The sequence below is a fragment of the Diceros bicornis genome, chromosome X (assembly GCF_020826845.1).
Source record: "Diceros bicornis minor isolate mBicDic1 chromosome X, mDicBic1.mat.cur, whole genome shotgun sequence".
Lineage (NCBI taxonomy): Eukaryota > Metazoa > Chordata > Mammalia > Perissodactyla > Rhinocerotidae > Diceros > Diceros bicornis.
The window spans coordinates 90,483,035-90,498,405 of NC_080781.1; the positions used below are offsets into that span (position 1 = coordinate 90,483,035).

The 15,371-nt window shown below is 36.8% G+C and overlaps 1 protein-coding gene across 4 annotated transcripts in view; it reads left to right on the top strand.

Annotated features, from left to right (window-relative positions):
* Nucleotides 1-15,371, top strand: part of DIAPH2 (diaphanous related formin 2) — an 836,961-nt gene that overhangs the window by 26,205 nt on the left and 795,385 nt on the right. Inside the window, exon 1 of one of the 4 annotated variants that reach the window (XM_058536304.1) lies at nucleotides 6,825-6,979. The exons of the other annotated variants lie outside the window; for them this stretch is intronic. Coding sequence (XP_058392287.1) covers nucleotides 6,965-6,979 — 15 coding nt within the window. The 5' untranslated portion in view covers nucleotides 6,825-6,964. Of the gene's footprint in view, nucleotides 1-6,824; nucleotides 6,980-15,371 lie in introns of those variants that run through there. 4 annotated transcript variants of the gene reach the window in all.

The window sequence follows — 15,371 nt, forward strand, 5'->3', positions numbered from 1 at the left end:
TTGTGTGTGTGTGTATGTGTGTATTTTATTTTTTTTTAAGTAGACTTTATTTTTCAGAGCAGTTTTAGGTTTACAGGAAAATTGAGCAGAAAGTACGGAGTTTCCATATACCCTCTTGCCCCACACATGCACAGCTTTCCCTGCTATCAACATCCTGCACCAGGGTAGTATGTTTCTTACAAATGAGGGACCTACATTGACACATCAACATTGCCTGAAGTCCATAGTTTACCTTAGCTTCACTCTTGGTGTTGTCCATTCTGTGGATTTTGACAGATGTATAATGATATGTATCCACCATTACAGTATCATACAGAATAATTTCACTGCCCTAAAAATCCTCTGTTCTCTGCCTGTTCATCCCTCCCTCCACCCTGACACCTGGCAACCACTGATCTTTTAACTGTCTCCATATTTTTTTTTAATAATTTTATTTATTTATTTATTTTTCCCCCCAAAGCCCCAGTAGATAGTTGTATGTCATAGCTGCACATCCTTCTAGTTGCTGTATGTGGGACGCGGCCTCAGCATGGCTGGAGAAGCGGTGCGTCGGTGCGCGCCCGGGATCAGAACCCGGGCCGCCAGCAGTGGAGCGCGCGCACTTAACCGCTAAGCCACGGGGCCGGCCCTGTCTCCATATTTTTACCTTTTCCAGAATGTCGTAGAGTTGAAATCATACAATATGTAGTCTTTTCATATTGGCTTCTTTCACTTAGTGATATGCATTTAAGATTCCTCCATGTCTTTTTGGGTTAATAGCTCATTTCTTTTTAGAGCTGAATAATATTCTATTGTCTAGATTTACAACAGTTTATTTATCCATTCACCTACTGAAGGACATCTTGGTTGCTTCCAAATTTTGGGAATTATGAATAAAGCTGTTATAAACATCTGTGTGTAGGTTTTTGTGTGGACATAAGTTTCAACTTCTTTGGATACATACCAAAGAGTGGTAAGAGTAAGCTTAGTTATGTTTAGTTTAGTAAGAAAGTGCCAAACTGTCTTCCAAAGTGGCTGTATCAAGAATTTTGCATAGGCCATTCCTACGGCTCCTACTTTTTTCTAATTGACCTCTACTCTTCCTTGAGACCTCAGCTCTGTTCTCTCTCATGACCTCATTGACTCAGTAATTTCCTCCCATTGTATGTTTTCACAGCACATGTATCTCTCCTTCATAGCACTTGTATTATAAGTTTATGTGTATGATTCTTTAATGTCTGTCTTCCGCACTAGCTTGTAAGCTGTATAAAAGGATGGATCATGTTTCTTTTTTTGCTCACCATTTTATCTCTAGCGCCTTAGCACAGTGTCTGGCATTTTAGCAAGTATTTATTAAATATATATTAAATGAATGAATGAATAAATAAATAAATTGCATCAATGTTCTTTTTCCATGATGGTTGATAATTATGTTTTGATTTGGCAAGTTTATTTTGCTTGAAGAATTTTGCCTACTAGATTGCAGAAAATCTAGGTAAAACCATTTGAAACTTCATGTCAGAAGAGATGAGCCACAAAAGTTCTCTAAACCCCAAACTCTGTAGTGTCTCTGTGTGTATGTACCCGTATGTACACATGCTTGTGTATGCTTATGTTTAAGCATTAAAAAATAATATACTTTCAAGTGAATTAATCAATTTGTGATGGCTGTTGACCTAGCAAAGAAAATATTAGGTAACTCTTTTTGAGAAGTGTGTTTGTTATTAAACAAGAGAGAATTCCTGACTTTTCTTAAGTGCCATGAATGCTTAAATAGTGAAATGGAAAGTTCTGTGTGTTTTTAAAAAATCACTACATTAACTTGGCTTGCGTTCTTATAGGATAAATGTATACTGCATAGTAAAAAATGCATATATAATTTAAATTGTGCGACTTGCATCTAGTTTATTTCTGATAGTTATTTGATTGCTCTTTAACGTGAGGAAAGAAAATCTAGGGAGCAAAGCATTTATTCAGATCATTCATTTTGGTGCAACACAATAGTCTTGAGATTGAAGGTGAATTTTAGAACAAAGATTTTAACTCGGCAACAATTATTGACTAATGATGCAAGCTATTAGTGGAGCTAAGTCTCACTGAAGGTCACACTCTAGGGACACTTATTGCAATATTTCACTTGTTATGGCTGGATTATATATGCTTTCACCTGGCAATATTGATTAAACAGTGAAGATGTATTCTCTGTCATCAGTGGAGTTAAGCAGTCATAGTTAAGAGGAAGTGGGGCACACAAGATGTAGTGTGATGCTTTGCCTCATGTTTATTCCTATTTTAAGCTTTAATGACCTAAACTAGAGTATTTTGCAAGAAATTTTCCACGTTGTTTAGAATGAATGTCTTCGTGTTAGATTATTAATGAGAAAAGATTAGGGTTTGAGGGAGTGATTGCTACTCTATGTGTATTTAAACATAGCCGAAAGTAGGAGTCATATAGAAATTATTTCATAGACATAGTAGCATGAGCATAAGATGCCTACATTGTCGTCTTTACTTTTGGATTAATCTTTTTTTTTTTTTTGGCTTGTGGTATGGCTTCAAAACAAAAGGCACAACCTAAATCCTTTTATGTATTTTGAGTACCTTTCCTCTGAACTGGGTCTTTCGGTCATCTGGTTAGAGTGTAAAACCTATTTTGCCACAGTGTTAAAAAATCGCAGATTACAGATGTTAAACTAAGACTATAAAATAATAAACCCACAATCTCTTGTAAATATGGTCAATTGTTGTCCTTTCAGTATAGTTGCCCTAGGTGACAGGGGTTTTCTTTTTATTTTGTAATGATGCTGCTGCCATTTCTCAACATGCCTTTTGGAATGTATGGGAACTGTATTCAGAACTAGTTTATAAGAGACATGAGAAAGCCACTTTCAAGGTCACATTTTGCTTTGAGTCTAGTATATATTTGAGTGCCTGAAATGGTTTACAATTTTTGAAAGGGAACAAGTGATTTGAATATATGCATTCTAGTATATTAAAGAATAAATTCAGTCCTGTTATTTTACTTTCATACCTTGTAAGTGGAGGTAAGTTGATTACTGGTATATAGTCATTTATCTGTCTATCTATTCTATCTATCAATCTATTTAAACAGCTTTATTGAAGAATAATTGAGATATATGAAACCACACGTATTTAAAGTGTACGACTTGCTAAGTTTTGCATATGTGTGCACCCATGAAACCATCACCACAATCAAGATAGTGAACATATCCACCCCTCTCAAAGGGGTTATGTTCCTTGGGAATCCCTCCCTTCTCCTCTCATCCCTGTCCCCAAACTGAGAAACAGTTTACATTTTCTTCAGTTTTCTGAAAGCATTTCTATACAGTTGATTTTGGTAGAAGACACCAGTGAAGCCATAGTGTTGGGTCTTCTCTCTCTGTTTTTTTTTAATCCTTTTTGTGGCTCTTCTTAAAGAAACAACTTTTGGTTTTATTGATTTTTTTTTTTTATTTGTTTTCCTATTTCGTTGATTTCCATTTTGACTTTTATGATTTCCCTTCTTCTGCTTGCTTTGGGTTTCGTTTGCTTTTTTTCTATTTGCTTAAGGTGGCAGCTAAGGTCATTGATTTGAGAACCCTTATTTTCTTTTTTTTTTTTTGTGAGGAAGATCAGCCCTGAGCTAACATCCGTGCTAATCCTCCTCTTTTTGCTGTGGAAGACCGGCTCTGAGCTAACATCTATTGCCAATCCTCCTCCTTTTTTTCCCCCAAAGCCCCAGTAGATAGTTGTATGTCGTAGTTGCACATCCTGCTAGTTGCTGTATGTGGGACGCGGCCACAGCATGGCCGGTGAAGGGGTGCGTCGGTGCGCGCCCGGGCCCTGAACCCGGGCCCTGAACCCGGGCCGCCGGTAGCGGAGCACACGCACTTAACCGCTAAGCCACAGGGCTGGCCCAAGAACCCTTATTTTCTAATATAGACATTTTTTATTATAAATTTCCCCCTCATTACTGCTTGCGTGGCATCCCACAAATTCTGATATGTTGTGATTTTATTTTCATTTAGTTCAAAATACTTTCTAACTTCTCTTTTGCTTTCTTTTTTGACTCATCTGTTATTTAGAAGTATATTTCGTTCCAAATATTTGGAGAATTTCCAGAAATCTTTTGGTTTTGATTTCTAATGTAATTCCACTGTGGGCAGAGAATATACTTTGTATGACTTGAATACTTTTAAATTTATTAAGACTGTTTTGTGGTAAGTGTACCATATGCACTTGAAAAGAATGTGTATTCTGCTATTGTTGGATAGAATGTTCTAAAAATGCCGATCTGATCAGGTTGATTGATAATGTTGTTCAAGTCCTCCATATTCCTGCTGATTTTCTGTCTACTTGTTCTATCAGTTATTGAGAGGGACGTTGAAATCTCTGACTGTGATTGTGGATTTGTCTGTTTCTCCTTGCAGTTCTATCAGTTTTTGTTTCATGTATTTTGCAGCTCTGTTATTACAGGCATAAACATTTAGAATTGTTATATTCTCCTGATTAATTGACCCCTTTGTCATTATGATATGACCTTTTTTATCCATGGTAATATTTTTTACTGTGAAAGCCACTTTGATATTAATATAGCCACTTAGCCTTCGTTTGACTTGTTGGTATGATTTATCTTCTTCTATCCTTTTACATATCATGTCTTTTTTTCCCTCTGGCTGCTTTTAATATTTTATTTTTATCCCTAATTTTTGGTAATTTGATTAAGAGGTACCTTGGTGTAGTTTTCTTCATGTTTTTTGTGTTGGAGTTCATTGGGCTTTTTGCATCAGTGGGTTTATAGTTTTTTTTAAAAACGTGTAACATTTTTGGCCATTATATCTTTAAATATTTGTTATTGCCCCATTCTTTGGGACTTTAATTACACATATATTTGGTTACTTGAAATTGTCCCCCATATTAGTGGTGCTCTTTTCATTTTTATTTGTTTCTTTTTTCTCTCTGTTTCATTTTGGATAGTTTCTACAGCATATGTCTTCAAGTGCACTAATCTTTCCTACTGTAATGTCTAATTTGCCATTAATCTGAATTTTGCTGTTCAGACATTGTATAATTTTCATCTCTAGAGGTTCAATTTGGGTCTTTTCTATATCTGCTGTACCTCTAATTATCTTTTTAAATATATGGAATACAAGTTAAAAGTAACTTTTAATGCTCTTGTCTGTTAATTTTAACATCTGTGCCAGTTCTGGGTCAGTTTTGATTGATCAGTTTTCTTTTTCTCTGTATCATGGGTCATATATTCCTGCTTTTTTTGCATGGCTGGCAATCTTTGATTGGATGCCAGATTTTGTGAATTTTACCTTGTTGGGTCACAGATATTTTTGGATTCCTATAATTATTCTAGAGTGTTGTTCTGGGATGCAGTTAAGTTACTTGGAAACAAGTTGATCCTTTGGGTCTTACTTGTGAGATTTGTTTGGCAAGACAAGGGCAAGGTTTAGTTTAGGGCTAATTAATCCCTTACTACTAAGGTAAGAGCCTTCTGAGAGCTCTACTCAATGCCTCATTAATTATGAGGTTTTCCAGTCTGGCTGGTAGAAACAGGTTTTATTCCCAGTTCTGTATCAGTGACAGACAGTGTCCTCTCTCTAAGCCTCTTGGGTGGTTCTTTCTTTCCCCAACCTAGGGTAGTTTCCTTACATACATGCACCAGTCAGCACTCTACTGAATATGCAAAGTGGATCCCTGCAGGTCTCCTGAGTTATTTCTCTGTGTAGCTTTAGCTTTTCTGGCACTCCACCTTGTGAACTCCAGCAGTCTGGTCTCCTTGGATTCTCAACTCCTCAACTCAGGCAGTCTGCAGAGCTCTGCCTGGGTCCTCTCCCTGAGCCACAACCTGGACACTCTCTCAAGGCAGTATGCTGGGGCAATTGTAGGGCTTGCCTCATTTATTTACCATCTTTCAGGGGTCACTGGACTTTGTTGCCTGATGTACAGCATCTTGAAAACTATTGTTTGAAATATTTATGTCTGTTTTTTTTTTTTTTTTTCTTTTTGGTTGTTTCCGGCAGGATGGTAAATCTGGGCAGAAGTGGAAGTCCTAAACACGTTAAAAAAAACCAGTTTGATATAACTAATTAAAGTGATTGAGATTTTTATGGTTCCTTTTTGCTATCTCTTGCACCCCCCTCCTCGCCCCAGCACCTGGTCAATCTTGGCTGAACGTTAACCAACACTTTGCAACTTTTTTACTTAGTCTCGAGGTATAATCTCTCGGGTTTACTGCCTACTTAACAATTATCTTAACCTCAATCTAGCAGTCGCCCTTTATTTTGGTCAATAGTTATTTGGCAATTCCTTCCTTTACCTAACTTGGTTAGTTCATCAAAATTGCGTATATATAACTTCTTCCAGTTTCCAAACATTTTTCCTCCTAACTGTTCTCCTGGTCATGTGATACATCTGTTCCTTTCTAGTTGTTTGTTACAACACCCTTTCCAGCCTTGGTCAAAATTTCATCCAAAGTCTCCAGCTCAAGCATGTATCATATTTTTACTAGAAATATAGCACAGAAACAGAATTTTAGTACTAATGAGAACCTTCCAGTTTACCACTTAGACTTGAAGAGATATTGAGAGCATACTTCTCAGTCTCTCTAGTAAGCAGCCATCTAGGTTTTGCCTTGTCACACAGTGTTTAAGATATTTCATTTCATTCTTGATTCTTGTAAAAATTTAGATAAAAGCTTTTTAGGATATCTTAAATACATAATATAATTTAGGGATTATTTTATTAGTTTAACCTCGTATATTCTTTAAGCTGGAACATTCTCGTTGATCATGCTGGCAGGGAGAAGAGAAGGCAGAAGAAAATCCAAGTCACTGTTGGCTAAGAACAAATGTTACATTTGTGCTATATGGTCACATCAACAAGGATTTTGGCAGAAAACTTCCCATCAAATTGACAGATTTTACTCGTGATAAATGTACTTCTAGAGGGCTTGCAACAAACCACGCAGTTATAAATGGATATTTCTGAGGTAATCCTTTCTGATTTGTTTTTGGTTCCAGGTTTTTTCCCCCCTTGAAATCATACCCTATAATGATTCAGTCAAAATGTATTGGATGTAGACTAGTAGCATATTATACACATGACCTCATTTTATACTGGTTTTCCTCTTCCTGATTTCATTTAGTAATACTGTTAAGTTTGTGGTTCTACCTTCTTTCTGGAATTTAAGGGAAGCTTGTGTTTGACAAAGCTAGGTCGAAGAGAATGAATTCTTTATCGTTGGTTGTCTCCAAAACTTATGTTGAAATCAAGTGCTTGAGGGATTAGGTTAGTAGACTCATTTTGTATGTTGCTGGAGCTAAATTTAGGTAGATGAAAGCAGAAACTGGGAAGGTTTTTAATCTTTGTTTTGTGCTTTATTATGTAGGATGGGAGTACCTACTTTTTTTTGCATGTATTTAAAGAAAGAGAATAAACATTTTTAATGCAATCCAAACTGAGACTTCATCTTACAGAGATCATTAACATTTATTTCATGATGTTTTCCTTCTTTTTTTTAAATGCAAATACCGTGGGAAAAATCTTCTAGTATATGGTCCTGAGAGTGCATTTTGTCACTTAGTATTTTGTATTTTATAGTTGGTCAGTCAAGTGCTGACTAATGAACGCCTGTGTGTTGTTGGTGTCAGAAAATAAATTCAGTAGCTTTTATACACAAGCTAAGTCAGACAAGCTAAGTTCATGTGAGTGATCTGGGAGGCACGTGACCTTTGTGCTCTCTAGCTCTTGCTTGAATTCTGAAAGTAAACTATGTAAATGATCTATGATGTCAGGTTAGAAACTTTTGTTGGTTTTCAGCCAAGGGAACTATGGAATATGTTGAGATGCCTCCATCTGTACTATGATGGATCACACCATACCATAGTCCTGTGTTTGCTAATTGCTTTGTGAAGGCATATTATTAGCTGGCACGTGATACTGCATAGTGGTCAGAGAATATTATAAAATGGTTTTGTTTAACCTCTGTGTGCCTTGGTTTTCTAATCAGTAAAATGGGGATAATAATAATATCTACATTACAGGTTTGTTGTGGGGATTGATTAGTTAAACCAAAGCACTAAGAACAGTGCCTGGCACGTAGCAGATGCTCAGTGAATCTTAATTAGTAGTACCAATAGTAGTGATGTTCTTGCTTTAGGTCTAGCTTTTCTTTTCTTTTTTTTCTTTATAGTTTACAAATGATTAATTAACATCATTCCTTGTTAGGTATTCACCTCTACAATTTGGCAATTAAAGAGATTCTCATTCATTCATTCCCTTCCTCCCTCTCCTTGTCCTTCTCCCTCTCTCTCACTTCCTCCCCTTCCCTCTCCTTCTCTCTTCCTTCTTCCCGCTCTCCTTTCACCCCTCCCTTTTTCCCTCCCTCCATTGCATTTCTTGGACTTCTTGTTGTCTAGCTGGAGCAGTAATAGCCTCAGGATATAAATATTGCTCTATGAACTGTGGCTGTTAGATTAGGAGATAGAATTTGAAGCCATATATCCTAGAAGAGGAAAAGAGACCCAGATGTCTCTTTCTTTGGTTTCTAATTTGTGTTTTTATAAAAATTCAGATTAAATTTTATACTTCAAATGTATTTAAACATTGTTTTTTAAAACAAGCTTCCTATTTGTTTCTTGTTATTTTATTCTCCTGCCTAACAAGCAATCAATCAACTGGGTTGAGAGGGGTGGTGGGAGGTTACTTTCCAAGCAAACCCCTATGGCCTCTGAATATTTAGGTTCCAGAGGTGTGTACGTGTAATAATTCCTTTCTGAAAGATTGCCGCCCCCCTAACCCAACACACACACACACTTTTCGTTGGTCTCACAGGTAGGGGTATGGGTAACCCTAATCAGCTACTCTAGATGGTCAGTGGAAACCATAGAGATTACAGATATATCTTATAATATGTCTAGGTAAATGTTATGACTATATATCTATATCTATATATTTTTTTGAGGAAGATTGGCCCTGTGCTAACACCTGTTGCCAATCTTCTTCTTGTTTCTTTTTTCTCCCCAAAGCCCCAGTACATAGTTGTATATCATAGTTGTAGAGTTGTAGCTCTTCTATATGGGACGCCACCTCAGCATGGCTTGATGGGCAGTGAGTAGATCTGCGCCCAGTGTCTGAACCCCGGGCTGCCAGAGCTGAATGTGTGAACTTAACCGCTAGGCCACCGGGCAGGCCCCCTGTTATGACTATATTTTGAAGGTTAACTGTTAATTTCACTTTTTTAGGGTGATGTTAATTCTTTACTAATCTGGAGTTTTCTCTGTAGATTTATTTTCTTGGTTTTAAAATTCTTCTATACTGTTCTCTTTTATTACTAACTTCCTAACCTCCCACCCCCTTGCCCTCTAGCTGAATTGGCAGTGGTATCCCTAAATGCCTACTATATGCTCTCTGTTCTAAGATCAGTCCTGTTTTTTCTTGAGCTGTCATTGATTTCTTAGTTACTCTTACTTCTTTGATATGGGATATTGTTTAAGAACCTTGCTTTTGGAGAATAACAAGCCTGGATTATCTCGCTTCCATCTTTTACCAGCTATGAGCCATGATTAAGTTACATTATATCTATGAGCTTCAGGTTCCCCATCTGTAAAATGGGTATAAATAATGGAATATACTTTAAGGGTTGTTGCATAAATTAAATCTTAAAATAAATGTACAAGTGCTCAGTATGGTGCCTAGAATGTAGTTAGCCCTCAATAAATGATAATTATAATTATACTTTTGTTGTTGGCATCCATATTATGGCTGCCTATCCCTTTTCTTCTCTTACCATTTCAGCTTCGTGTCCACCAGTGTTCTGTCTCAGAGGTTCTTTATGTGATGGACTGCTCCAGTGGCGGGAGGGCTATTATCCAATCAGAGAGGGATCCTATTTAAATTGAGAAATTACCAGCTTCCAGTAATTCATTCAGTAAATGTGTGGCTACTCCAAGGGCTATTAGCTAGGTATTGTATAGTGAGTTTGAGGAATTTCGGGGCTGATCAAGGAAAAAAGATACTACCACAAGATGACAGTAGTACACAAGGAGCTTTATTTGGGTGATGCTTTGACAGATTTGCATGGGAGAGAAGCCCCTCATAGCCTGAGACTTTCCAGAAACAACAGCAGGGGGCCACTACTCAGAAGAGGAGGAGGGCAAGGGAACTCCTAAGGGTGAGGAGGATCAGAGAGGGAGCATACATATCTAGATGATGTCATTCAGCAGCACAACGGGGAGTCTTTGGGTCAGAGAGCTCCAAAGGGCAGCAGCAGTTGGAGTCTTTTATAGCTACAGGGTTTATTTTATTTTTGGCCGGCAGATATTGGGTGCGGTTTCACAGTGTGTGCAAACCAGGCACTCTCTAAACGTCTGAAAATCTGCTTATTTGGGCTATATTTAAAACAATTAGATATGTAAAAGTTTGATTTTAGCACCTGTGGTCTTAGCTGCTGTGAAGAAGTAAACATAGGGCCAATATACAGAGGCCATCTTTTACCCATTTATATAACATACTCCAAACTGTTTAAGAGCCAGTCCTTACCTCAGGAAATTCATACTGTCTAGTGGAAAATTATATACCATCATAAATGCTATAATCAAGGTTTGAACTAAGACCTTAGAAGTGACATCAAGAAAGATACCCTCCAGGAATAAAAAAATACCACTTTTGTGGTGTTTCCAGGTTCTTTAAAGCATACTCTAGCTGCGGAAAGCACTCAACATTGTTGGCTACTGGTGACTGACACCACGCTCCATTACTTTGTGAGTTTTGGAACTTTGCCACCTCTTCGATGTCTGTGGGTTACCCGTTCATATTTAGTCACTGTCTGTAGCTTTGGGCCTACATAAAGTCTCATTTCTGCATTTCATGTGAAAGAAAATGCCTTTCTTAGCACATTATGTTATGGTATTAATAGAGGTGGAAGAGGTCATTCAAGTATCTTCCTAAAATAAATGATCACTATTTAAAACACTCAGGAAGGTGCTTGTGTGTGTACGGTTTGTGAAATTTGAGATATTCAGAACTCATTGGATATCTGAAAATGGAGAGACTTTTCAACTTGGTAGATCAAGTTTGTACTTAAACTCTTGAACAAATTCACTGTAAGTACTCTATAGGCAATCTTTATGAAAAGGTTTAGATCCCAGGCAAATTTTTTTTTTTTTTTATAGAAGAGGTATATTGCCCTCTCTTTCTCAGTTAAGACACCCCCGGAGTTTGATCTCCTCTTGTGTTACTCTCTGAACACTTATACTGAAATAAGTGGCCAGCTGTCTCTCTTCTGTCCCCTTATGTACCGTTGCTAGTGTAGCCAGCCCTGCCTGCAGAAAGGAAAAACCAAGTTTTTGACATCCTGAGTTAGAATGTATATTTTCTACAGAAAGTGTTTCAAAGGAGGATGCGGTTGGAATACTACTACTAGTGCTAATCCAGATGTGTATTATAGATTAAATAAGAGTTTGTAAACTGACTTGGGAATTCAACCATCATAGAGAACTTTGTCTCTGTAGCAAAATATAGTAGCAGAACTGAGTCTGTGTGTTGCATCAGGGCTGTAAAGGGCCCATGTGTGTCAAAAAGTTCAATAGTATTGATTATGGCCATTAAATAAGTAATTTTGTTTAAAATAAGTATAACATTATTAGTAAATAGAATGATACTTGAAGAGAGCTCAATTTAGGAATTTTGTAAAAGTCCTGGCTGTGACTTTGGTGCTGGCTCATTCATTTGGTGCTAGAACTCATGACGACTGTAAGAGAAATTCTACAAATGTTTAAGCACATCTATATTTATATTTCAATGATCTACTGATTGTAAATCTTTCTGTCAGTTGCATAGTAACATTTTTCAACCTTCCTAATCCCTAATTGGCTAACCTGTTATAAAATCAAATTACTCAGCAGTGAGGAAAATAGAAATCTGAACAAATGCTATTAAAATAAGTTCAGAACTTCTCAAATTTAGCCTGCATAACTTAGACTTTCTCTGTTTTATCAAAGAACACCTCTCATACATACTCTGAGTGTTACTGGCAAGTTTAAGATGGCTGGAGCATTATGTGTGGAGATGTATATGTATCTGTCATTGGTTTTTAGGAGCCCCCACGGAATCAATCCCCTTTTGATTTTGATTGTCAAAAGCCCTTGTGGGTGTCAGCCAAGTCAAAGAATTGCAGAAGAGGTTAATAGCCCCTTCATATTTTCCAGCTTTACACAAAGTATGGTCTATATATTGATGGATAGGAGACACCACTGTTGTCTTAAAGTCTAGGTGAAAAGAGAAAAAAAGCATGTTTTCTACATCAAAATCTTTTGACTGAAAATTTTCTGTGATTTCACAATATTAAAAAAAGAAGAAAGTTTGAATCATCTGCTTTGACCTGTACCTGTGTGGGGGCCATTACATTAGTTCTTGAGTTGCCTATAATTTCTCAGGCAAAGGGGCATACAGTGAATCATATTTTATATTGTAACTGATATAGTGATTACACACTACATACAAGGCTTCCACGGCTAAGAATAGTTGCTGGTTTATTTGCAGTTCTTACTCCACCTCAGTTAATTCAAATGCATGAGGAGTCCATTGTGAAGACTGCTGTGTTAGAGTAGAAGAAATTTGAGGTCCATCAGAATAAACACTAATGCAATTGTTGCTTTGCCTAAAATCATAAAAAAGTCAAAAATTTAAAACTACCTGTTACTTTGTTATGATAGTATTTGTAAGACAGTGACAGAAATGAAATTTTTCGGCAATGTGTTATTTTATTTTGACAAAATTTCTGTCGCTATCTTCAGATGGAATCCCTTATTCAAATTAAAACTGAGTAAAAAACTATTTAAGGAACAGTATGGAACAAAAGCTTTAAAAGGAGTTATCACTACTCAGCATAGAATCTGAAGCAAATGGGGAAAAAATGAAGGTGACAAAATTTAATAATTTTTTTGTTAATCCTAAATTCTTTCAAAGGTCCTTTTTAAGTTTTCTGAAATTTTAAAATCATTTTTTTGCCTACCATATAATCATGTTTTGCTTAAGTTTTTAAGTGTTAAATATGTTATAATATTTAGTTATTTTAAGCGTTCTTCCTGTTTGAGTCCAAATAAGCTATTTTTGTTTTCTGTGGGGAGAGGGTTGTCCACTTTCACTTTGGAAGCCTGTGTTCCAGGAGCCAAACAACTGCCAAACAAATGAACTTGTAGACCATAACTCGTTCCTGAATTGAGAATTGTTTGCAAATTCAAGAATATCAGTTAAAAGTACTAATAGTGAAATTAACTTAAATCATTGGTTGTCTTTTATGTATCTTCTTCTACAAAAAGTGTGTTATAATAATCCTTATTTACAACTCAGGTATAATTTTCGGTTCTAGGCCATTTATACTCTTGAATCTTTAAAGGAGTGAATCATTTTGTTTTGTCAGATTAATTTTGCAGCTACATCAGAAAACTAAATGATGTGGTTCCTTATAAAAGCTACTTCAAGTAGATACATGGCAAGTTATTGTGAGGTGAAGTATCTCCAGAGTGATAATCATAGCTATTTAGAGGTTATTTGTATGGTATAAAGATAGTAATCACCACAACAGATATTAAATTACTCTATTTAATATAAACAACAATCATATGTCTGGGTACATTGCTTCAATAACAAGCATAATTTTAAACAAGATTATATATAGTAACTGCCTTCTCTATTCCTACTGCTACCATCCTAGTCTAAGCTCTTATCACCTCACAACTGGATCTCTCTCTGTCTCTCTCCTCCTCTCCCCTCCTCAGTTCAGTCAATCATGACAGGTTTGAGTGCGAACTATGTGCGAGAAACAGTGCAAAAACTGAGGACACAGTGGGGACCAGGAGAGACCTAGTTCTTAGCACACTGAGTTTACAGTATAGCAGGGAAGCCCAGCCTTGATAGAGAATTTGATAATTGGAATGTGTTACAAAAGGGGAAGTTCAGGAACCATGAGAGACTATAACAGGACCAACTTTAATCTCAGCTGAGACCAGAAAGGATGGGTAGGAGATGGCCAGATGAAAAAAGAGGAGGCATGGGGTGACCGCTCTAAGCAGAGCAAAGCGTACATGGGAAGGCCAAAATTAAAAAAGAGCTTGAGCTCTGCTAACCAGGATTGTTACACTAATGAAGACTCTTGCAGACAGATTTCAGAATGTACATAGAGGTTTTAGAGCTTGGATTCTACTTGGACCTAAATGCTAATCCCAACTGTGTAATTTATTATCTTTGTGACTTGAGGCAAATGACTTAATGACTGCAAACTTGGATTTCCTGATCTATAAAATAGGACAGTAAATTCCTATATCATAGGATTACTGTGAGGATTTAAATGAGGCAATGCATGGAAAGCTGTTAGCACAGTGCCTGCTACATAATAAATGGTCAGTAAATGGTAACTAGTATTTACGTAGAAGAGACCAAACTTGCCGATCTCTGCAAGGAATCGTTGATTCCTTCTCCAGTCTGTCCTGACTATTACAGCCTACAACCCTTCTCTGAAATTTTAGAATCTGAAAGCTCTGAAAACAGGATTTTATCATTTGGCCTCGGAACCTGACTGGACTTGAGGCTGTATATAGTCTTTATCCTGTTTTATGGAATATTCATGTTTCACTGCTAACCTTGAATGCATTTGATTTAGGGTGCTACCCCAGATCCTGCTGGGTGGATTTTGTAGTCTGTGGTACACATACCGTATTCCTTTGTAGAATATGAAACACTCTGAATTCCGAAACGCATCTGGCTTCAAGGGTTTCAGATAAGACATTGTGGACCTGTACCACCCGAAGTCATCTTTCTCAAATACCACTTTCTCCGTGTCTGTCTCTGAATCAGGAAATCATAAGGACTCTTTTTTAAAAAAAAAAAAATCCTATTTATTTATTTAATTTATTTTGTTGAGGTAATATTGCTTTATAAGAGTATATAAATTTCAGGTATACATCATATTTTGATATCTGTGTAGACTACATCATGTTCACTACCCAAAGACTAATTACCACACATCACTCTACACATGTGCTCTTTTACCCCTTTCATCCTCCTCTTTTACCCCTTTCACCCTCCTCCCTCTCCGCATCCCCTCTGGTAACCACCACTCTAATGTCTGTATCCATGTGTTTGTTGTTGTTTTTATCTTCCACTTATGAGTGAAATCACATAGTATTTGGCTTTCTCGGGCTGACTTATTTCACTTAGTATAATACCCTCAAGGTCCACCCATATTGTTGCAAATGGCAAGATTTCATCTTTTTTATGGCTGAGTAGTATTCCATTGTGTATATATACCACATCTTCTTTATCCATTCATCCATTTATGGACACTTAGGTTGTTTCCAAGTCTTGGCTATTGTGAATAATGC